The sequence below is a fragment of the Ambystoma mexicanum genome, chromosome 13, assembly GCF_040938575.1.
Source record: "Ambystoma mexicanum isolate Mex_15411 chromosome 13, UKY_AmexF1_1, whole genome shotgun sequence".
In the NCBI taxonomy this organism is placed as follows: Eukaryota; Metazoa; Chordata; class Amphibia; order Caudata; family Ambystomatidae; genus Ambystoma; species Ambystoma mexicanum.
In genome coordinates, this window is record NC_090938.1 from 179,739,001 (window position 1) to 179,764,489 (window position 25,489).

Here is a 25,489-nt window from a genome sequence, read left to right on the forward strand (position 1 = left end):
TTTGCCACTCATACCACACAGGATACTCAGAAACTCTACCCGCCCAACCCCCTTTCCACCACAAACACTTTGCTACACCACGAAAGACAACAAACTAATACTAGAGCCGTTTACCTGACATGTCCCAACACAAGGGTCAGGCAGAGTCGGGCAATTGACCAGAACCTCACACACCTGGCAGACCTTTCCCTTGCCCACAGGGATAAAAGGTGCAGCACGAGAGCACACTACGAGCAAGGCAGACCGCACGATGAGACAGCGATCCAGACATGGCAGTTCAAGAGGAGGAGAAAGGCAGCGAGAACCAAAAAGATTTGCCTCTTAAACATGGTGTTTTCGCTGCTGCCTTTTTTGTTCTTTGTTATTTTTTTTTAAATATGTGTTGTCTGTTTCGGGGTGTCAGGGTGAGGTGATACTGGTGGATTGGGGGAAACCCAATTAAAAAAAATAATCGGTCAAATCGGCAGCAGCGAAAACTCCATGTTTAAAAGGCAAACGTGGAATCAGCTGGCTGTGAAAACACGTGAAACCCAAAGTACATGTCATACCTGGCTGTTATAGCTGTGCGAGATTCTGGCTCTCATGTTGCCACAGAGGTGTCCCCTGGTTGGTCAGTCAGATAGTTTGAATACTTTATTTAGGCCATTTCACCATTAAACATTTTTACAAAATAAGGGTAAGAAAAATGAATACATGCAAAGCAAATAAAAAAAAAAGATACAAATGTCATTGATACAAGATAAAATAATAATAGAATTCTCAAAACTCAAATTAATAGGAGGAATTCAAATCATGGGACTGGAGACCTGGGACATTTTGTTCTCTTAGCATCTACTGACCTGGCAAAAAAGAGACAATTAAGAGTTTTACAGGCACTGACTAGGTACCACAAGGCCAGCTAACACGGCTTAGTACTCAAATACTGGCACAGAGGCAACAGGACTTTTTTGGTTTCTATCACATAGAAAGGGCAACAACAAAAAACAGCAATGATTCAGGGACCCTTGGACCAATACGGCAACAACTTGATCTTGTCTTCTTTCCATTTGGAGCTGGCCATATTTAAACCTCAATAATTAGATAATGTGTGACATAATGTATGACAAGAGGCAACCAAAGCAAATAAGGTTGGATCACCGAACACTGTGCGATCGCATTATGCAATTTATTTAATGGTTTAACTAGTTCAACTTCTGATCTTGCAGTGCGTATGAGCTTTGTAGATCACACCTACCTTTTTAACTTATTAAATTAATATGCATTTTCATGAGAGTCAAAGATATCTGATAAAGGAAGAACCTTTGATGGCTGAGGCTTGACATGCCTGATCCATGGTACAGTTGGAGCACGATCACTACACCAGGATTTTATCCAGGAGTTGAGAAAATAAACTAGCTTTGGATTGGCTATTACCTCTAGAACAAAGACATCCAGTGCAATTAGAAATTGCACATAAACAACACTTGAGCTCTCTATGGCTAGTAAAATTTGGAGTGGGCATGGCTATCGCTAGTATCCTTTTTCAAAAAGGTTTTGAGCAATTTGTAACGTCCTTCCATTCTTCTTGAAGCCCCAAACGTCAGCTCCATGCAATGTAACTGAGCTGCCTTTTGCCTCATTGACTTTAAGCATCAGATTGATGGGCCCAGAACTTAAAACTACGGGCAAAGTTACAAATTCCACCAATTGCTTGTTTCGTTCGGCAAGATTGGTTGATGAGATGCTTGACATTCGACAGTGAAACAGAGAGCATAACCCCTACTTTAATTTTTTTAATATGTTTATGCTTTCAGCCTTCATTTAAAAAGAATGATTACAAGACCTTTTTTGTTGAAAAGGATCATAACTGCATAGTGAGTGGCATTTATGGATAGGCCCCTTTCTCGCTTATCTAGTTGCTATAAGAATCTAATTGAAGCTGTAGCGACTTTAGGGTTGGAGCCAAGAGTTCTCAGTTGTTAGCATAAGCAAAGACTGATATCTTAATATTACCAATATTTGGTAATGCTTTATTATTTTATGTTTCACATAAAGTGGTTATGTTAATGAAGTATACGATGTGAGATGTTCAGAAACTTTGGTTATTGAATGCTTATTGCAATATTTTATTGGATCTATGTGACGTTATGACTTGCTGAAAATCTAATAGAGATTTAAAAAGATATATATATTTCTGAGGCTTGTGGAATCTGCTTAGATCACATGCTGTGCATAGGCCGACATCTAGTGGAAGCTGCGGAGTATTACAGTTTGTTTTTCGAAGATCGAAAATGGGCGTCGACACAGGGCGTGCCAGTAATACTATCCCTAGTGTGACGTCCACTGTACCCATGATCCCTCACGCGTCTAGGATCCCCAGATTGTTTTTTTCCGCCATTCTGGTCGGAAGCACTTCATCGGAGTTCCCTGGCTTTGCCATATTTGCACTCAAAACTAATTCTAATTTGCCCCGTTTTGTCACCCTTACGTCGATCAACATCTCGACGCCGAACCGGGGAGGAGATCAACGTCGAATACCCGACGGATTGGGCCTTGAGGCTTCCGCCTCGGCTCGGGCCTGGGCCGCTGGCCTCGGCCCTACAAGTAGGGAGAGTGGGGGGTGGTACACTTCCACACTCGGTTATATATATAATCATATAGACACCTTCTTACCTACACACACTTGCCCGCTGCCCACAGGCGCGTATGGAGGGTACGCCCTTTCAGTTTTGCCCCAAGTGTAATAAGAAATACCCTTGGGTAGATAAGCACGCTACGTGCAATCTTTGCCTGCCCAGAGACCACCCCGAGGCGGGTTGCAGGGCCTGTAGTAGGTTTAAGACCAAAACTCTTAAGGACCGCTCCACCAAGCGTTGGGCCCACCACGCCAAGCTAGTAGCTATGAAGGCGGAGGGTACCTTCAGCGACGGCAGCGACGGCGGACTTTCGGACGGCGAGGGCACCAAGGCGTCGAAAGACAGCCTAACGCACGTCCCCGGCCTCAGAAGGTCGTCCGTCCCGGCGACTATGGGGAAGTCCCCCGGCAACAAAAGCGTTACACATACACACGCTAAACACAAAAAAGCCACCCGAGATTCGACGTCGTCGAAACCTCGAAAAGAGGCACAGAAGGAGCGGTCCGAAAGGACGTCCTCTGGGCGGTCCCGGTCGAGGTCGCCGCACGACGTCAGGCAAGCCTCCACACTTGCACATAGTGCCTCGCCCATTAACATCACGGAAGATCACTCGTCCGGAGACGAACACAACTTCCATCCCCAGCCTGCACCCCAGGAAAAGGGTGATCCTCGACGCCAGGCGTCGAAAGATAAGGGAAATGGTAAACACACTTCCACCCACGGGGAAGGGGGTAAGCAGCAACGGAAACAACCCTTGCAATCCTCCACAACAAGAGAACTGACTTCCCCGTCCAAGTCTTCTCAGGGACAGTCCAGTTCCAGCAAGGTCACCCCAAGCTCCAAACTCTGGTCATGCGAGGACATTGACAGAGTAATGTCAAGGATGTCTTCCTTGGCAAATTTCTTCGAAAGGCACCCTGACCAACTCCTAGCTTTAAACCCTCAGGAATCTTCTCCCTCAGGTTCAAGGGACCCTATCCCTTCAAATAAAAGGCCCCGGGTCGAGACACCATTAAAGGCTTCAGACCCCTTTGAGGTCCAACCCTATTCTTGCCTTTTCCCTACAGGCCAAGGAGACTCTTCCCTTATAGAGGGTCAGGAATTTGAGACGCCAGAAGATCTCGCAGTGTCAGATTATTACGGGGAGGACGAAGACGAGGATGAGCCAGAAAATAGCCCAGATATTTTCAGAATGGACTCACCAGTCGAAAGGGAAGCCCCAGTGTCTGATTCCCCAATAGATAATCAGCCCCTCCTGAATGAACTGCTCTCTCGGGCAGCTAACCACTTCCACATAGACACACAAGGTGTCCAAGAAGAGAGGGACTTCGCAGAGGAACTAATAGGGGAAAGGAAGACAGTAGCCCAGACCATTCCCATCCTGAAATCTATTCAAAGCAGAATAGCACCATCCCTTATCAACCCAAACCTGACAAGACCTGTAAACCCGAGAGTAGAGAAGCTGTTTAAAGCAGCCCAGTCGGACCCTCTATATATTAGAGGTCAACTTAAGCCAGACTCTCTAGTCGTAACTAACACCCGCAAGAGAGCTGGAACCCCATTATCTTCCTCTGAGGCTCCCCCCGACAAGGAAAGTAAAAAACTCTATGGTTTTGGTAGAAAAGTAGCTTCCACGGCAGCCTACCAAACCAGAATCGCGAATTCCACCACACTGTTGGCCAGCTACAACTGCCACCAGTGGGAAGAAGTGGCAGCACTTATAGATTCCGCTCCCGAACCCCTTAAGAGCCAGCTATCTCGCATTTGTGCAGAGGGAAGAAACGTCTCAGGCTGCATTTTAAAAGCAACTCTGGACGCCGCAGTCAATGCGGGTAGAATTATAGCAGAGGGGACTGTCATCAAAAGACATGCTTGGTTGAGGCAGTCGGAATTCAAAGCAGAAACACAAGCTGCACTCTTAGACAAACCAGTGGAAAGTGATCTCCTGTTTGGAAAGGCAGTCGAGGACGCTCTAAAAAACGCTAAGGAGGAATTCGACACCCTCAAATCCCTTGGCCAGTTAACTACAAAACCACCTAACCAAAGAGGGAACGGCAATTTTCGTCGCCCCCGCGGCCAAAATTCCAATAGAGGAAATAGCTATTCCCACACCCAGGGTACACAGTGGAACACCAACTCACAACTGTCTACCCAGGGGTATGGTAGGGCTAGTAGAAGAGGACGTGGTAGAGGCAGAGGCAGCCCCAGTAAAGGAGGCGGCACGCCTCCACCAAAGCAGTGACGCTCATTTCAGGGTCCCTTCCCATACAACCCCAGTAGGGGGACGAATATCCAGCTTCACCCAGGCATGGGAAGGGATAACATCCGACAGGTGGGTGCTGTCAACGGTATCCAATGGGTACTGTATAGAACTACTGCAACGTCCCCGAAACCATCCTCCAAGACAAAAAGTCCACTCTTTAGAACATCAGAAGATCCTCCTCGAGGAGATCTACAATCTGCTCCAAAAGGACGCGATAGAAATCGTCCCAAGCCACCAGGTAAACAAGGGTATTTATTCAACTTACTTCCTTGTTCCAAAGAAAGACTTAACAATGCGCCCAGTATTGGACTTGCGGCCTGCCAACAAGTATGTCAAGCCCCAAAAGTTTCGTATGACTACACTACAAGAGGTAATCCCCCTCCTAAAAAAGGGGGATTACATGGCAACTTTGGATATGAAAGATACCTATTTTCATATTTCCATGCTCCCAGCGCACAGAAAGTACCTACGCTTCAAGGTGGACAGTCAACACTATCAGTTCAAAGTGCTGCCCTTCGGGATAGCTTCGGCACCAAGGGTATTCACCAAGGTACTGGCGGTGGCGGCTGCACACCTACGCAGGAAAGCTATCCCAGTATACCCTTATCTGGACGACTGGCTCATAACGGGGGAAACCCCAGTGATTTGCAGGACAAACATTCAAAGGACTATCGACCTCCTTCACGAATTAGGCTTCTCAATCAACGAGAAGAAATCAAGCCTAGTGCCAAGCACCTCCAAACAGTTCCTAGGAGCTATCCTGGATACTCAAAGAGGGTTAACGTTTCCTTCAGAGGAAAGAATTCGGAATATACTACTGCAAATTCCACAATATCAGGCCGGTCGCCAAATAACGGTACGCAGGGCAATGCGTTTGCTGGGCATGTTGGCTTCATGCATTTACCTGGTCCCCCACGCACGACTGCGCATGCGTCCCATGCAGGAATGGTTGGCGAAACAGTGGTCTCAGGCAAGGGGTCAGTGGGACGATCTAGTGGTCGTTTCGCCAACATTGGTACAAAGCCTTCACTGGTGGACAAGAGTAAATCTTGCTCAGGGGAAACTTTTCACGATCCCGAGGTACAGGCAATAGTCACTACCGATGCATGCCTCACTGGGTGGGGAGCTCACCATCTCCTCCACACAGCCCAAGGTCTTTGGTCTCCCTCAGTAGCCAGGAACCACATCAACCTGCTAGAACTTCTGGCAGTATTCAGAGCACTTCTAGCATTCGAGCCCTACCTGCTCAACCTGGCAGTGCAAATCCGGACGGACAGCACAACAGCCATGTTCTACCTGAACAAGCAAGGAGGGACTCGTTCACCAAATCTGTCCAAGCTTGCCCAGAAAATCTGGATATGGGCACTCAGACGGAACATCTTCCTGTCAGCACAACATGTTCCAGGGGAACTCAATTCCCTAGCGGATGCTTTAAGCAGAGACTCCCTCCCAGAGGAACACGAATGGGTTCTACACAAAGAGGTCGTAGAAGACATCTTCTCTCAGTGGGGTTGCCCCACTATAGACTTATTCGCCACAAGCGAAAACAGACAATGCCCAGGATTTGCATCCAGGTTCCCCCAACCAGACTCCCAGGGGAACGCCCTGTGGATGAACTGGTCAGGGATGTTTGCGTACGCTTTTCCACCAACTCCTCTCATCAGGAAGGTGGTCAACAAGATGAACAGAGAGTCGATGACGCTCGTCCTAATTGCTCCTATGTGGGCAAGACAACCTTGGTTCCCACACTTACGCAGGATGGCGGTGTGCGAACCCATCAGACTTCCAACCTGGTACAACCTTCTGTCCCAGCACCAGGGTCAAACAGTGCATCCTCAACCCAACTCAATGAACCTCGCAGCATGGCTCCTGAGGTCATTGAGTTTGGACATCTCAATCTACCACAAAGATGTATGGACATCCTAAAAGAATCTAGGAAACCAAACACAAGGCACTGCTACTTTGACAAATGGAGGAGATTTGTTATTTGGTGCCAGAATAAACAAATCAACCCAATGGAATGCACTCCTTCCACTATTGTTACATACATGCTCCACCTGCTAGATGCAGGTCTGGTTTTTAACTCACTCAAGGTGCACCTGGCAGCTCTATCAGCCTACACCACCTCCCATAACAAGGTATCGTGGTGGAAAATACCAGTGGTTAAAGCTTTCATGGAAGGAGTAAAGAGACTTCATCCTCCAATTTCCAACCCACCACCAGGATGGGACCTGAACGTGGTGCTATCTAAACTCATGGGCCCGCCCTTCGAGCCCATGCATAAAAGTAGTCTCAAACATCTGACTTATAAAACAGCCTTCTTAGTAGCCATTACTTCTATAAGAAGGGTCAGTGAAATCCAGGCTCTGTCAGTGCAGGATCCCTTCTTTACTGTCCACAAGGACAAACTGGTTTTACGCACACACCCTAGGTTCTCACCTAAATTTATCTCTAAATTCCACGTAAACCAGTCCATCGAGCTTCCGGCTTTCTTCCAAAACCCACAAAGCTCGGCTGAGGTGAAACTACACACACTAGATGTGCGTAGGGCGGTCCTCTACTATGTAAACAAGACCAGACCGTTACGAAAAACAGATCAGCTGTTTGTCTCCGTAGCTACAGGCAGAGAGGGGGATCGCGTCTCTAAGGGTGCCATCTCTAAGTGGATTGTTAACTGTATCCAGCTGTGTTACTCACTCGCTGAAAAGACTCTGCCTTTCACGCCTAGGGCCCACTCTACAAGAGGTATTGGGGCCACTCTGGCTTTCATTGCAAATGTACCCCTTGACACCATTTGCAAAGCAGCTACTTGGAGCTCTATTCACACTTTTACTCAGCACTACTGCATTGACACTCATTCCAAGACAGATACACAAGTGGGACAAGCGGTTCTAAGACATTTATTTGCTCATGACCCTTCTCACACCCCACCTCCTTCTTCAGGTACTGCTCGCTAATCTATGCACAGCATGTGATCTAAGCAGATTCCACAAGCCTCAGAAGGGATACATTACTCACCGTAATCGTATTTCTGATGCTTGTATCTGCTTAGATTCACATGCGACCCACCCTTCCTCCCCTCTGAGAGAAGGCGCATGGTTGCTTGTAGTCCTACCTTTCTACCTATCTGCTTGGATTATCTGTACTCACGCTACTCCTCATGCTACCTCATGTCAGGAAAAACACAATCTGGGGATCCTAGACGCGTGAGGGATCATGGGTACAGTGGACGTCACACTAGGGATAGTATTACTGGCACGCCCTGTGTCGACGCCCATTTTCGATCTTCGAAAAACAAACTGTAATACTCCGCAGCTTCCACTAGATGTCGGCCTATGCACAGCATGTGAATCTAAGCAGATACAAGCATCAGAAATACGATTACGGTGAGTAATGTATCCCATATATATATAATATTTTACCAACACCCTGTGTCAGTGGAAGTTGATGCATTGTGGAATCACGTCACTTCTCCCCAATGGGGGAGCCCTACACTGTGAGACTAGGGAGGTGATGCTGCTACCCGATATTCCCCCTAGGGGTGATGAACAGCAGGAGGATCTCCCAGGGTGGGACTTCCCTCATGGGGATGGTCACTCCCGTTCCATCTTACGTTTGAATCCCCTAAATTCTTAAGGTCTGGAAGAAAAGCAGCTGATAGTACTACTGTATGTTATTGTGACACTCTTTCTTCCTAGAACACCTAAATCATTGTCTTATGGAAATACTGTGAAGAAGATTACAGGAGTTATACAAACTACTCTTTCATGCGACTTCCAAAGTACTAAGAAGAGGTGGCCCAGAGGAGGACTGAAGAGTGCATGATTGTTACAGACAAGGGACTTTGGCATTGTGCTGGGGTGGGTACAACGTCCATTCATCGCGGGATGTTTTTGCAGGGTTTTATATTGCAGATTTTTTAATGAAAAAAACTTATTTGAATTTTTTAGTGGGTCCGAAAATATAGATTTGGGGTGTGGGTGTTCGAGAATATATAAAAAATTAAAGGGGAATGGGGGGTTTGGGGTTTCAATTGTTTTTTTTTTTCGTGAAAAAATCTGCTGTAAAAAACCTCAGAAAAAACATCCCACGATGAAATGACATGGAACCCTGCGGAGGACCCAGCTACCAACAATAAAAATAGACAAAGGAATGGCCGAAAGGGAACCAGGGATACCAGAGAGCGGCCAGCGTGAAGACGCACCTGCCCCGGAAATTCCAACCCAGCAACTAAGACGCAACATGGAGAAGCAAGTCCTCAGTCGAGAGGACGTGGCTTGAGCGTCGGAGGAAGCCTCAGGAACTACATGGAGGCCCGACCAATGCATAACAGAGGATCCGGCTAACAGCGATGAAAGATGAACATGGAAGAGCAGCCCCAACGTCCCAAGAAAAACTAGCGACGTGGTCCCAGGACGAAAGATTTAACGAGAACCACGGTAGGCCTGGTAGGGGTTTGGGGGAGAATAACGAATGCATCAGGAGTAATCTCCCTCATCTCAGTAATTGTTGTGAAGTTGGCCAAAGCAGAGGGAATGATCTCCCTTGTCGCAGTGTTTGTTGTAAGAGGAAGCAAAATGGAATATGCATCAGGAGTTTATTTCCCTTGCCATAACAATTGTTGCAAAGCTCACCAACGCATCGGGGGTGATCTTCCTCGTCTGAGTAGTTGGTCCAAAGCCTACCAAAGCCTTGGGAATGATCTCCCTCGTCTCAGTGCTTCTGGCAAAAATAACCCAGGACTCGGGAGTAATCTCCCTCCAACAATACTTCTGGTTCAAGTAAACAAAGGGAAGCAGGAACACTTAAATCACCCCTGAAGAGAAGTACAAAGCTTAATAAGAACTTTTAAGAAATATTGTCGTCAAGAGTTAAGTGAACCAGGAGAAGTCATTCTCTTGTCCTCCCAAAACATTTTTATTGATTCAGATACTAGGGGAAAAAGGTGGCCATAGATATTGTCAAAGACATTTAATTATTGGATCAGGAGGAGGGAGTCATCCTCCTAGTATTCTTGTCGAACATTAACTCTTAGGTAAGACTTTGAAACTCAATTCCCAAGGTGGATAGCAGTGGACCAGGAGAATGGAGCCATTCTCCTGGGGTTCTTTATGTTTGTGTATATAGTGCTAGGGGCTACAATTAGGTAGTTTTGGACAGAGGACATGACTTTTTCACTTGGACCACCAGCCTGGCGACGAGCACCCAAGTTTTCCTTAGTTAGGTAGGGAATACCCTTTAAAATGGGGCAGAGAGGCAATTTGTTGTTATTGTTTTTAATAAAGAAGCGTTCATATCATGCCACACCTTTGTCTGACTCCTTCCTCCAGCACGCCACAAGTTTGTCGAATGATAAGTTTAAGAGGGGGTTAATAAGTACATTAAATAAAAGTGGTGCAGTAACGCAAGCCTGATGCACCCTACCCATGATTGACCAAATCTTTTTCTATCTACTGTGGTGAGGATAGCGGACTGAGATAGAATTGTTCCGATGGAGAGAAATCAAGATATATGAAAAAAATGTTGGTATCTCTAGCTCTGTAAAGCTGGACAATATTAGTCAGCTGAGTCAAAAACTCTAAGTCCATAAAAGCTATATACAATGCTTCCGGTTTGCTGCACGATCATTGTTGATCAATTAAGTACAGGTTCAGATTCCGATGAGAAGTCCCTCAACCTTCTCAGAAACCAAGTTGGATCAGGGATAAAATGTTTGCGCGCTTTACCCATTTTATCAGTTAGGCCAAAAGAGCTTTAAGGAACATTTTTTAGAGATGAGTCTTAATACCGAAATAAGTTGATCGCTAGATGGCGCATCCCTAGCCCCAGAGTTTTTGCCTAAGAAAGTTTTGACCATTTCCTGTCCTGGATCATTGCCTTTATCCTACCCCGCTTCCTTTTGATGGACTCAGTACTATCCCCTCATTAGGCTGAAGGTAGAGAAACTGGGCTTGGATGTAAGTAAATGTTCTTCAATTGCTCATTGTAATTATTCTTGTATTGCTCGTTCTAAGCCATCCTTCTGATGACCTACCCAGCATCCTCTGTTTCAGTTCACATATTTGCATCTCTGAAATAGACATGGAGAAAAGAAACTGAAGTCTAGAAAAGATTGCTTGTGTTCCTGTAACAGGAGTGCCCATGCCTGCGCTCCAGCCTTATTTTACAATTTTCGTTTGGGCTTTAAAAAATGTACTCTGTGATGAAGCCCCCTTGCTTATATAGATGCCCCATTCATACCCCTGTCTGTTACAGGACCTTGTGTTGTATTTCAGGAAATCTAGCTGTGTGTTTTTAGTTTTTGTTCTTCACGGTTCAAGTTAAATTTTCAAAGTATTCATTGAGTGCAGTCTTTTGTTCCCAAAATCCATGATTCACAATCAGATAAATGTCACCTACTACTCCCCACAAATGTACAGTATCTGAGAGGTGCCATTAGTTACTAAGACCAGTAATCGGTGAAAACGTCAGCTAGCAATGTGAATGATCTTGATTTTTCTAGTTTACTTTTTGAAAGTTTAAATAAATGGTGATCATTTTTTGAAAAGAATGCCTCTTTAAAAATGTTATTGTTTTTATTTTCACAGTCGCAAGATGATTGCTGGAATTGCTTCTGCTGTATCAGTTTTTATAATTGTTATAACAATTATAATCTGCTGTTTCGTGTGTTCATGCTGCTATCTGTACCGGAGGAGAGAGCAAATGGATTCAGACTTTGAAAGTAAGAAAAGAAGGAAAGAGAGTGGTCAGAAATTATATTAGGCATGGATAATCCCAACATTAGCGCTGTGTTAACGGAAAAGCAACTAAAAGGAAGGCCTAATTCAGACTTCTTGAGAGGTTCTTAAATGCATGGAGGTCAAACCTCCAGTGTTGAATGTTTTAAGGAGTAGATTGTCTGCAAATGTTCCACTTGAGACAAAAAGCTCATAATAATATAGCTCCAAAATACTTTTAAAAAAATCTAAAACTCCTCATATTCTTGAATAGTAAAGGTCCTATGTTGGTATTTTACCTTAGCCTTTCATCTTAGCCAGCATCTTGCATGATACTTGTCTGCTCACTGTCATAGCTGGGGATAAACAGAATAGTTGAAGCCAAGATCTTAGGTTCACAGGGCTCGAAATTCAGATTAGATAAGCAGGAGCTAAAAGAAGCTCTTGGGTATCCAGTATTAACCATTGACCAGGAGCTACCACTGCGGAACGAGGAACTAGTACAGAGTGTTCCGCAAATCTAATTTACACATAAATTGGAAGCATATTTTATCCATTACTGGCAAAAGTACCCATTCCCGAAAGAGTTCTGCAGACAAACATGACAGCACTCATCAATTATTGAAAATCAATGACCCTGTAGGTTACTGTTTCTGATTCGCTTATTGTGTGATGTGCTTTGCACCCTGAAGTAAACTGCACTGAGAATGTGTGGCTGGCTGACATACCCCAGAGTAGACGTTGGGGGGGATTCAAGAGTTTGTGTGCTGCTGCACACTGGGACCTTCTGTGCTCTCTCTCCCCATCTGTCTCCTCTCCCTGGCGTGGTGCTGTTCATTGCGGTGCATTGGGGTACAAATATCTCGGAAACCGTGCATCCTAGGGCCTTGAAACGTGGTTGGGACCACAAGTTTTTCTCCTCGTGTGGAGACTGGTCCTTCTACGACCACATTGATGTTTTGCCAATTTCAGGCAACTGTCTCAAGTGGAAAGGTGCTGAAATCTGGGGAAAGGTTTGGGTTGTCCAAATGTCATGCAGCCAGTATTGTCTGGATGGTCCTAACCAGTAAGTATAAAAAATGTTGTACAGATTGGTGAAACGGTGTGGAATTGTTTAAGGAACAACACTTTTCTACAAACCCAGCCACCCACACATTCTCACTTTCATAAATATAGATTTATGACTTCTTAGGCTTTAAATGGCATATAGATGTGTCCAAAAGCTTATTTATAGATTGTCCCAAATGCACAGAGATACGTGTGTTTGTTTAACATCAGTTGGCCTTGGGAGCCAAAAGTGGCTCCTGGTATCGCTGTTGGTGTCAGGCTAACCAGGCTCTTCTAGAATATAAGCAAGAGTTAAACCCCCCCACACACCCTCGTTCCCCTCAATTTCGAACGCTGTGTTCAAGGTTCTCGATTGAACTCTAGTCACCGAAGTCACATAGTGGGAATCAAAAAATATAAACCACTCAAGCTTTCTAAATGGGACCGTATTCTTCAGTCTTTACCTCATTCTTAGATTTGGCCACCTGGTGATTAAATAGTAATTCTGTCTTTTGGGTTAAAATGTCTCAGCACTTCTTTCTTGGCTATTGAAGTTGGTTGATTGGCTTTTGTGTCAATTCCTCGTGAAGCAGAAATTGCACCTCCATCCAATCCTTGTTCCCTCGGCCATGTAGAAGTGGGCCATGTGTCAGACTCTTAACGTTCATGGTAAAGATTGTGGTGAGCCCTGGGGTTATCTGGTTTAACCCCTTCTTGTCTGATTGCAGAGAGTCTCACCAAGCACTTAGGTTTCAAGCACCACTTTAGCTTAACCCTGTCCTGGACACCTCCTTGCATCCTTTGTCTTCACTTCTACCCTCCTCGACCATCTACCACCCTCTGCTCTTGTCATCTTCCACCCCTGATTTTCCTCTTATCCTTCCTCTCCCTCTCTGGATTGTTCTTGTTCTCTCTCCTGAGCCTTCTCCTCTCTTCCTCCTTGTATGTATGCATGAAATGTCTAAAGCACAAACCTACTGTCAGGACCGCTAGAGCTAGGGTGGGAGTTGTTCAGGTCCTGGTTTCCTCGTTTTGTGGAAACAGTATAATTGGGTACTACTATTCATATGGCAGTCTGGGCGACAGCTACGCTACATAATGCTGCCAAGCCCAGGTATCTCTGATCGTTTTTCTGCAGAACATGAGCAGAAACATGAACCATGGCCCAGATGCATTCCCAGGCGATCCCCTGATTGAAACAGATAAGTGGGAGCTTGCTTGCTTGTGATTTCACTTACTACTATCCAGGCATTTCTTACTGGCAAGGAGATTTGTGCCTTCTACTGTTGGCTCAATGAGCAAATGATTCTGCACCAACAGGCCAACATTATCCATTGGCTTTTAGCCCTTACACCCTTTAAGGGTGCAGAAGTTAGGCTCGGGCACAATGTTCGTATCATTTTGGATATAGACTTTTATTATTAATATGAGGGTTGGAAAACTACCTCTATCCCTAAGGTTAAGAGGGGTTTCGTAACCCAAAAGGAAACTAATGAAATTGTCAGGAAGTCTTAAACTAAAATGTCTGTAACTGTCATGTCCTAAAACCTACTACTCACCCTAACACTAATAATAGAAAATGGTCTTTTCCAAAATTAAAAAGTGTTCATTGAAACAGAAAAGTTCCCAGTTACAATTGTTATATAGAGTGATGCAAAATAATGTTCCAGAATGCAAAATTCTGAATGCTAATGTTGTGCTCCTTAACCCTATACTTCTTTTTATCTTAAGTTATTGGCTAACTCCAGAGGAGCTGTTGCTTGTTTTCTCATTTCTTGTATCCTACCACTTTGGTATGCTCTGCTACCAAGCATCGGATCCCAATACCAAGTTTGTGTTCCTTTCCCCTTCTCTGCTTCTTAATCCAATGCTAGAGTTGTTCTACTTTCCTCTAGACTACTTCTTATTATCTTAAGTCACTGTACAATTCAAGAGGAACTGTTTATTAGCTTCACAGTTCTCATATCCTATCAGCTTGTCACGTTCCCCTACCAAGTTTAGGATTCCTTTTTATCAGTACTAGCATTCTTGATCCTCTTATTCTTAACCTGTCATGTGGGTGCGTGTCCCAGACTTGCAATACATGGCTTGGTTTGCTCGCTTGCCAAGCAAGTGTTTTCTCTTGTATAATCTCTTTTCTTCTCTCAAGGTTCCTGACCCTCTTTGCTTTAAACTTTGGTTTCAAATATGGGTGCGGGTCACAGACCCGCAATGTAACGTATCCACTTGGTTCACCCTCCTGCCAAGCAAACAACTCTCTCTCATTTGCCTCAGGGTCCTAGACCATCTCTTTTATCAAGGTCCCAGACCCTCTTGCTTTTGGGCGCGGGTGCCAGACCCGCACAGTTGCTTTGTATCTGTTTGGTTCACTCTCCTGCCAAGTATACAATTGTCTCTCGTCTGATTCAGGGTCCGAGACCCTTTCTCACCAGTTCCTGCACTCACCCCTCCACTTCCTCAGAACTCTAATAGCTCCCGAGCAACCCGCTTGCCTGTTTGCTTCCTTGGTGCCGGTACCAGTCGTTCCTGGGCAGCTGTATCCCTCCTGGAGGCTCTGGTAGCGTTCGGTTGTCCAGTACAATATGCAGCGGCTCTGCAGACTGTGGCTTCTCTCAGGCTGCATGTTCTCTCTCCCACGCTTCGTGTCATGTCTGTGCACGGCACCCACTATTATTCTTCGGGGGACTGCTCTCTCCCTCTTGCGTCTCTCCATCACTTCGGTGTGAGCCTGACCTTGAACCTGGACTCCCTTGGAACTCCTATGTCGGACTGATGTATTCTGTGATGAATCCGATGGTGTCATCACTCCTTTCCCAGTGCCAGCTTCTCCCATCTGGCCAGGGGACAGCAGCTGCTACCTGATCCCGACCCTGTGGGTGGCTATATGAGGGAGGAACCCATAGGGTTGGCGGGGGTAACCCCACAGGGGAATGTCCTGACCTTATTGGACAAGACACAGTATCCCATTTTTCCTTTTGAGAATATTCTTTCATTTCCCATGCCTTTATGGAATACTGGTATAGCTCTCCTCATTTCTGTTTTAAAACTACTGAAAATACCTATTCAAGCTCTGCACACAAGTCATCAAACTGGACATTTAAAACTGCTGAGAAAACCTTCCCTGACTCTGCTTACAAGTTATCACAAACTGACTTCCCGTCTTTTAAGGATAGAAGTACTGTCACGAGGAAGCTGAACCGAGTTATGAAGATCAGTGAAGGCCTAGAATGTAAGCTACACTCTAGTTGTTGTGCGCATATATTGAACGCCAGGACATTTAAATAGAAATGCTAGCTAACAGAAGGGAGCTGGCAGGAGAGGTTGAGTCCTCAGTGCGGACCAAGGGACTGCTGGGTGAATGCGAGGACAGGGGAGCCAACCGCTGATGGGAGAAACCGAGGGAGGCAGACTGCCGAGATTGGTACACCGCTGGAATGCCGAAGGATGGAGGACAGCTTCCTGGCGTGCCGCTGTCCCTAAGAGTAGCCTCTGCGTTGTTGGAGCCCAGGGCAGCGCAGAAAAGGCACGTGAGAGCAACGAGAAGGACAGGAACCATGAAGCAGAGGTGGCAAGCCTGAAGGAAGGAAGCAGGATGCCAGCGAACTGCTGCAGGTTCACCACGGGAGAAGCCATTCCTGATACAGCATACAAGTGAGTCCACCTGAGGGAAGAGGTAACACAGGGGCATTTTCAGCAAGAGGACAGAAAGCAAACAGAAGTAAATGAAGCAGATGAGAAAGAACAAAAAGTGGCATGTTGTTTAAAGAAAGAGAGCTGAATAAATATAGGCACTTGCACATTTGCAAGTGTGCCCAATACGCATATGAAAAAGCCCTGGCAGGAGAGTATACCAGGCATTGCAATTCATAAGTGTGTGTATATGATGAAAAAAAGTGTTTGCATACGAAAGAATCCCGGGCAGGAGAGTATACTGGGTAAAACCAAATTGGACAATTTACAAAATATACTGCATGAGAAAGTTCTGAGAGGGATACAACAGGAAGGAACTAAAGAGTGTGATGGAGAGATATCAAGGAGTAAGAAGAAACCTGGCAGGAGTGTAAACTAGGTAGTCTATCCAGAATCGGACTGTCAGCCATTCTACTTTGTATATTAAATATATTTGATCTAAAGGAAACGAATGTGAAGCAGAGTGAACAGAAATCCAGGGGATGGGGACCACCCTCTATAATTGTGAACTTTATCCTCCTAGAACCTTTGAGTTGGAGTTAAGCATTTTCCTTTTTGAATGTGTACACCTTCCAAGGTCAGAGACATTTCCATTTTCACCTTATAGTTGATTTTTAGAATGTGAGGGTCAAAATAGCACTTAGGACACAGAAGAGTTTATTTTGGACATCTTGACAAAGGACTGACTCATTAGTTTTGTTTTAGGTAGGTAATATACTTCTAGAGCAGGGACAGAGAGACATTTTACACACTCATTTTCGTTTAATGAAGGTTTAGGGCCAAAATCATGAATCACCTGTGTCCGGGTTTCATTCCTGACCCGTCATATGTGGTGTCAGAAGTGGGATCAGGCTCTGAGTTGATACAAACTGGGGAACCTGCATGTCTGAAAAACTTATCAACAGAGCTTCCAATCCAACAATAGCTATAGGACATTCTATTGGATTTTATTTATGTAGTAGTAGGGGAGAGGTAAAACAACCTAGGGACAGAGTGCTGATACCCACTGACTTAGTCCTGACCCCTCCTTCAGGCATGTACATCAGGCTCATCTCTAAGTCAGGTTTAGGCAGACGATATGGGTTAGGGGTCTTAGCAGGCATCATAGACCCTGACTATAGAGGTGACATAAAGCTCCTAATTCAGAACAGTAGGAAAGAGTCTTATCAAGTAATGACAGGGGAAAGAATAGCCCATGGAATTCTGGAGAGTGCTGTATTTCCCAGACACAAGGAGATTACGAAAGCTGATATAACTGAGAAGGGTTGCAAAGGCTTTGGCGGGCCAGATAAGGATTCCCAAACTACATCTGAGGCATTACAATCAAAGGTCCTTGGGGAGGAAAATTAGATTATTCCAGACTTGGCGTTTGTCCAAAGGATTGAGCCAATGCTAACTGAAGCTTTCCTTCATGTGTTATATGAAGAGGAGGGCAGGCATAAAGGGGGACCATTCTTCTTCCTCAAGTCTGGGCTACTATATAGAGGTGATCTTAGTACCAACGGTACTCCCAAGTCTCAGTTAATGGGACCCAAACATCACGAAAGAATGGGATTAGAAATTGCTCGATCCCATTTAGCCATTACTCACTCCCATTTTACCGGTGGTCACTTGGGAACAGACAAAACATGGGCACACATATTAAGCAGTTTCTATTGGCCCAGAATTTACGCTGATGTGAAAATGTTATACTCATTTGTTCAAATGCACCTGCAGCCCCATTATAGCCCTTACTTATTATTGATGTACCCTTTTCCCGCATAGGTATGGACATAGTTGGACCCCTTGAGCCATCTAGGTTAGGAAACCTCTATATATTGGTAATTGTGGACTATGCAGCTAGGTACCCCGAAGCATTCCATTACGCAATAATACAACCCAGAAAATGTTTAAGTGTTTGATTCCATTCTTCTCACAGGTTGAGTTCCCGAAGGAGATCCTAACTGACCAGGGACTACTTTCATGATTCAGTTGATGGCAGAAGTGAAGGAAATCCTGCAGATTAAAACTCTCAGGACTTAATTTTATCACCTGCAAACTGACTGGTTAATGGAACGGCCCAACAAAACCCTGAAACACGTTCTAAAACAATTTGCTGAGGCAGACAGCAAAAATTGGAACATCATGCTACCTTGGACCCTTTTTGCCGTCTGGAAAACACCACAATCCTCAACAAGGTTTTCTCAGCTTGAATTATTATATGGTAGAGAGCCACGGGATATCCTCCACATGTTGCAGGAGACCTGGTGTTATACAGAGTGTCACGAGACCGCTGGTTACCTTTTCTTCACGGGGAACGAGAAGGTGAGGCTGCCAGTCTGTCGATGGATCTTCGCAAGCTGAATAAGTGATGCGGGGTACCGATCCAACACCCTCCTGGCAATATCCGACAGGACAGGGCTGAACCAGGTCCCAACGCCACGGAACAGCGCTTCTCTGATTATCGTGACGTCAGGACAGTGTAAACGCTGACAGAGAAGGCCAGGTGCAGTCCACTGCAGAATAGGATGATTGGATCTTCAAAAGTATTTTGAAGAAGATGATGTCCAAGGTACAGATACCGGCAGGGCCCAAGACGGGTGGTAGGTGAGGAAGGAAAAGGTAAGGCGGACCCACCAGGGCAAGGAAGGGCTAAAGAGGGGAGCAGAACCCAAGCCACCCCAGGACCAGATTCCCAGTAAACCCGAAGAGGGACAGATATAACCCCAGGAAGATTTCAGGCAGGGAAAAACAGGGAGACCCAGGCAGGTGTAGGTAACTAGGCAGGGTAGACCCAGGAAGAGCTCAGGCAGGTGTAGGTAGCTAAGCATGATTGACACTGGGAGAGGACAGGCAGGTGCAGGTATAACAAGGAGACCCAGCCAAGGATTTCAGGAAATGGGTAGCTGTAGCACAGGGAGCACAGGCAAGGCAGGGCCCCCAGGAGCGAAAACACGGCCAGGAAACCAACCGCGTTCAGACGCGTTGGATCCTAGCCTCTGGAGCCCTAATATAGCCTGGGGGCCAAAACGAGGCTTGAATTGCAAGCCCCTGTCACTGCGCATGTGTTGAACGCCGACGATTGCGCATGCGCAGGACACCAACAATGGCGGCGCCCAGGGAGTCGGCTGCCCGAACCGGGGGACACTGGCGAGGACGCCAGCGTGGATAGAGACTCCGGGAAGGAGACCGCCAGACCAGAGGACCTCGACCCTAGAGCAGGTAAGTGGCGTGACACCATACTGCCTCCCGGGCAACCCCGGGGCACCAGGCTTCCAGGGATAGCGGAGAAAAAAGTCCTGAACTAAGCGCGGGGCATGCACAAAGGAGCAAGGCTCCCAGGTGCGGTCACAGGCTGGATAGCCTTTCCAGCTGACCAGAAACTGAAGCACCCCACGCCTAATCTGTGAGTCGCAAATCTCCTGCACCTCAAACTCCGGGACCCCTCGGACCGTGACTGGGGCAGGACGAGAAAAGGTGCGACTAAGAACATCGGGCACACAGGGCTTCAAGAGGGAGATGTGGATGTATTTGCCAGGAGCGGGGCAATTGCAAACGAAAGGCCACCAGTGACACGTGTCTAATGACACGAAAGGGGCCAAAGTAACAGGGAGCCAACTTTACGGGCAAATTGCGCACCGGCAGATTCTTTGAAGATAGCCACACCATATCACCAACCCAAATTTCTGGCTCGGGGGTCCGCCATTTGTCGGCCTGAGCCTTCATACGTGTTTGTGCCTCTGCTAAGGTACTGCCGCCAGACGATGTTGCTCACGGATGATGGTCACCATTGCATCAGCGGTCGGAACGGTGCTAGGTGGTACAGGACGAACAAGCAGTAGTTTGGCGTGCAGTCCAACGGAACAAACAAAGGGACTGAGTCCAGCAGCAGAGTGGACTGCGTTGTTGTACGCCACCTCGGCCGTGTCTAACCATTCCAACGAGTTGTCTTGTGTGGCATTGGCATAACATCACAGGTACTGTTCTAGAGTTTGATTGGTACACTCCATTTGCCCATTGGTCTGGGGATGATATCCAGAACTCCGAGCCCGTTGAATGTCCAAATGACGACACAATTGGTCCCAAAAAGAAGAAATAAACTGAGAACCACGGTCCGACAGGATCTTCTCAGGAAGGCAATGAAGACGATATACTTCATGCAAAAAACATGCCATCTGGGAGGCCATTGGTAGCTTCGGGAAAGGTATGAAATGAGCCAGCTTGGTGAAACAGTCTACCACTACCATGATACACATGTTCCCACCCGAGGGAGGTAGTTCAACGATGAAATCTGTGGCAATGGTATGCCACGGGTATGGTGGCGTAGGAGTGGGTTGCAGTAGGCCTAGGGGTTTCTTATGTGGAATCTTCATCTGGGCACAAACAGGGCAGGAGTCCACATACTGTTTAACCTGGCTGGCCCATCCTGGCAACCACAAACTGCGGGAGGTGGTGCGAGACGTGCCGTGGCATTAAATGAGACACAGCTTGGGAAAGCAAAATCGAGGCACCTGGAAGTACTAGTGGCCGAAAAGAAAAGACAAAGTGCTCTCTGTGTCCCCCCAACTGTAGGTAAATAGAAACTGAACAGAGGACCGAAATAGAAGTATCGGATGATACAGTACCGGCAGAGTACCAGACGACTCGAGATTAGAAGCTGCTATTAGATTACTTCGTTGTGAAGCAAACAAAGACCTTCTACACAATTGGTGGAAGAGCACGGAGGTGCGCTCTAGACGGTACCCGGCAGTCCGCTATCAAGATAGACACAACAGCACTACCAGATGTATCGACAATAAGCGATAAACCTAGAAGATAGACAGTAAAACAAACAAAGTTATCCGTTTCAAGGTTGGACCTCAGTAAAATACTAATGAAACCTCATCAATAGTGGATCCTTAGAATGAAAAGAAGACAAACAGATTTGCACATCTTATTGAATTGTGGTATAATGAAGTTTTAACCCATGAAGAATTTCCTTGTTAATGGTATGAAAGTGTGTAAGGAATGAAACATGTCGGGTATGGTTTGAATGCAGTATGAGAGTAAGCATGGTTGATATGAACATAGAGTGAAATATTTTATGGACTGGGATGCACTTCTCTATGAGAGAGGAGAGCGAACTACAGATCTTGATGACATTTTTATCTTGAAGCAAATTGTGAAAGATTGTATGACTACAGACTATTTGATGCGCATAGCGAAATTGAAAATCATTGTTATATTTGTTTTGTCAATAAATTGTATGGAGCTATCTGACAATTGCATATAAAAAAAGAAAAAAAAGAAAAATTGTTAGTGTTTTTTACATAATGTGTTCAAAGAAAGAATAATAAAATGAATATTTTTGATACAAACTGGTGTGATATATGATAATATAATGTTCAGAAAGCATATATAAGAGGTACAACCAAGAAGGGATAGTGGGGAAGCAAGTGACCCTTTAAACATAATGTTTTTTGCTCAAACTAAAGTCTAATGGAGGGTTGTTTATAAATGGTCGGTAAATAAGTACCTCCAGTCTCTCTAAGTTGTAGTGTGGCCGATCCTGGCCACCAGAACTGCCGGGCAATCAACTCCTGAGTGGCTTTGACCCCGCGATGACCACTGACAACAGAATCGTGGCAGTTCTGTAGAACAGTCCTCCGTAGACTAGAAGTGGGTACATGCAAGCGATCCTTGAAGAACAACAACCCATTGCGTTCACAGGCCTCTGGTTGTTGTAGCAGTCGAAACCTGGCTGGATCTGTCCGTGTACCATCCAAGAGTTGCTGGAGATGAGGGGTCAACATAGACAGAAAATGCTTTGGAGCAATTAATGGTTCCTTGATGTTGGCTCTCTCGATGTCTTTCCCCAAGGAACGTGACAGAGCATCAGCCTTTAAGTTCTGTGAACAAGGTATGCAAGTCACCAGGAAATCAAACTGAGAGAAGAAAAAGGCCCATCGCGCATGCCGAGATGTTCTACATTGCAAGGAACTTAAGAACTGGAGGTTACGGTGGTCGGTGCGTACTTATACCGGATATCTACCACCCAGCAAGGGATGCCGCCACTCCTCGAAGGCTGCTTTTATGGCCAGGAGTTCCTTTTCGATTACTGCGTAGTTTCTTTCGCTGGGTTATAGCTTCTGAGAATAATACGCCACAGGATGTTCCGAGAGTAATACGCCACAGGATGTTCCATCTCCGTGACTGGATCTTGCTGTAACAGGACTGCACCAATAGCATAGTCGGGCGCATCAGTTTCAACTAGAAAGGGTTTCTCGTCATCAGGATGTTTCAGTATGGATGCAGTCATAAAAGCTTTCTTCAGTTCCTGAAAAGCAACTTCAGCCTGGGAATCCCAGAAGAAAGGTATTTGTCACTGGTCAGACGAGACAGCATAGCAGTCAAGTAGGAAAAATGGGGAATGACCCGCCGTTAGAAATTAGCAAAGCCCAGGAACCGCTGCAGTGCCTTTAGGTCGTTAGGCTGTTTCCATTCCTGTATAGCTCGTAGCTTTGCAGTATCCTTCCGAACTCCCGTGCTGCTGATCACATAACCCAAGATTTCCACGCTCGCCTGGTGAAACTGGCATTTCGAGGCGATTGGTTCCTCCCGACGTATTCCACATTTATGACAGGTAATCACCACAGCTGTGCTGCTTCGTAACATTTTCGGGATCTGCATACTGCGTTGATGATGTCGATACGCTGTCCTCGAGGCCCTCCGTCGAGCAGACGTCACCGGATATTATAAGTAGGACACATGACGCCCGTAGCATCAGTTCCGTTTTTTCCGCAAACGTGTTCACTTCGGAGATCTCGGCACTCCTCGGTTCTTCTGATTCTTTCGGTTCTTCGAACTTGGTGTTTTTTGAAGATATCATGTCTTCCTCTTCTACCCCGCGGTCGGGATTCAAGAAGTGTCGGGACTGCGGTTCCAAGATGTCACTTACGGACCCACACGACGTCTGCCTCTGGTGCCTCGGAGAGGACCACGCCACCGGTGACTGTGACGATTGCCAGTCGTTAACGTCGAATGCCTTACGGGAGCGGAAGAAGAAGCTTTCTGTAGGTAGGGTTTCCAAACCCCAAAAGTCGGAATCCGCTGGGCTTTCGACCGACGATTCGAGGGGCGACTCTCCGAGACGTCGGCATAAGTCCAGGGGGTCTCGGTCCCGGAGTGGTTCCCGCCATTCCTCTGCCCCTTCGAGGTACTCAGGGAAGCGCCGTCACCGGTCGCCTTTCTCGTCCGAGGACTCCGCCAGACAGCGGGTTGCTTGTCCCAACAAGCTTTCCTCTCCTGCGGAATGGGATGCATTTCGTACGGAGAGGATCGCGATTTTCCAATCGCAGGGCTCTGTTCCATCGGCGCCTTCGAAGGAAGCTGGCATGGAACGTGCTAGGGCCGCCACTCGCACACCTTCGGGCTCGGCGGTCGGCGCGATCATCGGGAGCCGTCGAGGTCCCGATCGGACAAGGTGGATTGCTCTAGCCATGCCCGCTCCAAGTCCCGGTCGACGCCCCCGAGACCGGCGGAACCTGTGAGGTCTTCTAAGAACACATTGACGCCATCTTTGCCATGTCAGTCGAGGGACTCTCTCGAGGCTCCGCCTCCGAGGATGTCATCGGCGCTGAGGCCGTCGAAGGACACGCACAGGGCACCGCCCTCGAGGCCTATGTTGAAGTCGTCGGTGCCACGTTCGACGCCGATTCCGTCAACGCCTTTGACTCCTTTTGAGGAGGCTTTGCTGGAGGTACTTCGTGCATCGGTGGAAACCCAGAGGAAGGCCCTGAAGAAGTCAGTATGGCCTGTATTTGAGCTTTTTTCTGAGCCCTCCTCCAGGGATTTGTTCCAGCCTCTGGATTATATTTCTGAGGTGGAGAAGGGTCTGAGGAAGGTTTGGTTCCTGATGAGGTTCCTGACGACCTATTGTCTGGTCATAGCCAGATGGAAGACCTGCGTCAGTCTTTGCACGACGCCAGTGGTCTGGACACCTCTCCGGAGGTTGAGTTCTGTAGGCCTGAGCCTGGCACGCACGCCGAGTCTTCTTACCGGTGGCACATGTCAAGGGTGACAAGGTACTTGGGGTGGTCTGCGCCACCAGTGGATTTTCTCCAGTATGATCTGACAGATACCTTGGACCAAGGTCCACCAACTGACCCGGTACTGCCATTCCATATGGCCTTGCAAATGAGGGTGGCGGCGGCTTGGACTGCTCCGGAGAGTCTCCGGGCAGTGGATAAGTCGTTGCCGAAAAAGTACCGCCCAGCCAGTGGCGACCCCGGCTACTTGTCCATGCACCCTACTCCAGAGAGTTTGGTGGTGCAGGCGGCTACAGCCCCAGCAAAGCAGGCATCGTACCCTACCATCCCTCCTGATAGGGACGACAAACGTTCTGACGGTTGGGCGAAGAAAGTCTTTTCTTCAGGGGGCATGGCTTTGATAGCAGCCAACTCTGTGTGTGCCTTAGCACGTTTCACTCACACTCTGTGGAATTGTGTTTCGTTGGCGGCTGAACATATTCCCGAAGGGGAGGAACGGGATGGCTTCCTTGCCCTTGTACAGAATGGCAAGGATGCCATGTGTGAATCCGTTCAATCGGGTCTGGACGAGGCAGACTGTGTCAGCCGGTCCATGGCGGCGAGCACCGTGATGCGCAGATTTGCGTGGGTGCGGAAGTCGGGGTTTGCTCCTGATGTGCAAGCCCGACTTCCCAACATGCCCTTTGATGGTGAACATCTTTTTGGCAGCAAGGCTGACGAAACCCTTGAGAGGTTGCAGACCTCAAAGCTGCAGCAAAGTCCTTGAGCGCTGCAGTTCGCCAACCTCCACCTTTTTCGTCCTAGGGGACAGCCATGGAGGGGAGGTTCCTTTCGATACTACTCTACCTTTGGTAGATCGAGGGGAGCTGCAAGTCAAAGGGGCCAACATAGGAGTACCAGAGGTGGAAAACAGGGTACTCGAGGTGCCAAGGTCGCTCGGGCAGTTGCCTCTTTGCCCTCAGGCACTGCCGCAGCCGCATCAGCTCGGTCATGAGGCCATGTCCCATGGTTCGCCGGTTGGGGGAAGGCTGGCTCAGCATCTTGTAGAATGGCGTGCCATTACTTCAGATGTGTGGGTTCTGGAGATCATAACCCAGGGCTACTGTCTTCCTTTCCGGCAGAGGCCTCACGACAATCCACCAGGGAATCTCT

The 25,489-nt window shown here is 46.9% G+C and overlaps 1 protein-coding gene across 2 annotated transcripts in view; it reads left to right on the forward strand.

Annotated features, from left to right (window-relative positions):
• The window catches only part of SHISA4 (shisa family member 4), a 538,517-nt gene that overhangs the window by 172,818 nt on the left and 340,210 nt on the right, over positions 1-25,489 (forward strand). For both annotated transcript variants that reach the window (XR_011282926.1, XM_069633575.1), the window contains exon 3: positions 11,466-11,599. Coding sequence is in view for 1 of the 2 variants with exons in the window: in XM_069633575.1 (XP_069489676.1) it covers positions 11,466-11,599 (134 nt within the window). In the remaining variant the exon portion in view is untranslated. The remainder of the gene's footprint in view (positions 1-11,465; positions 11,600-25,489) is intronic.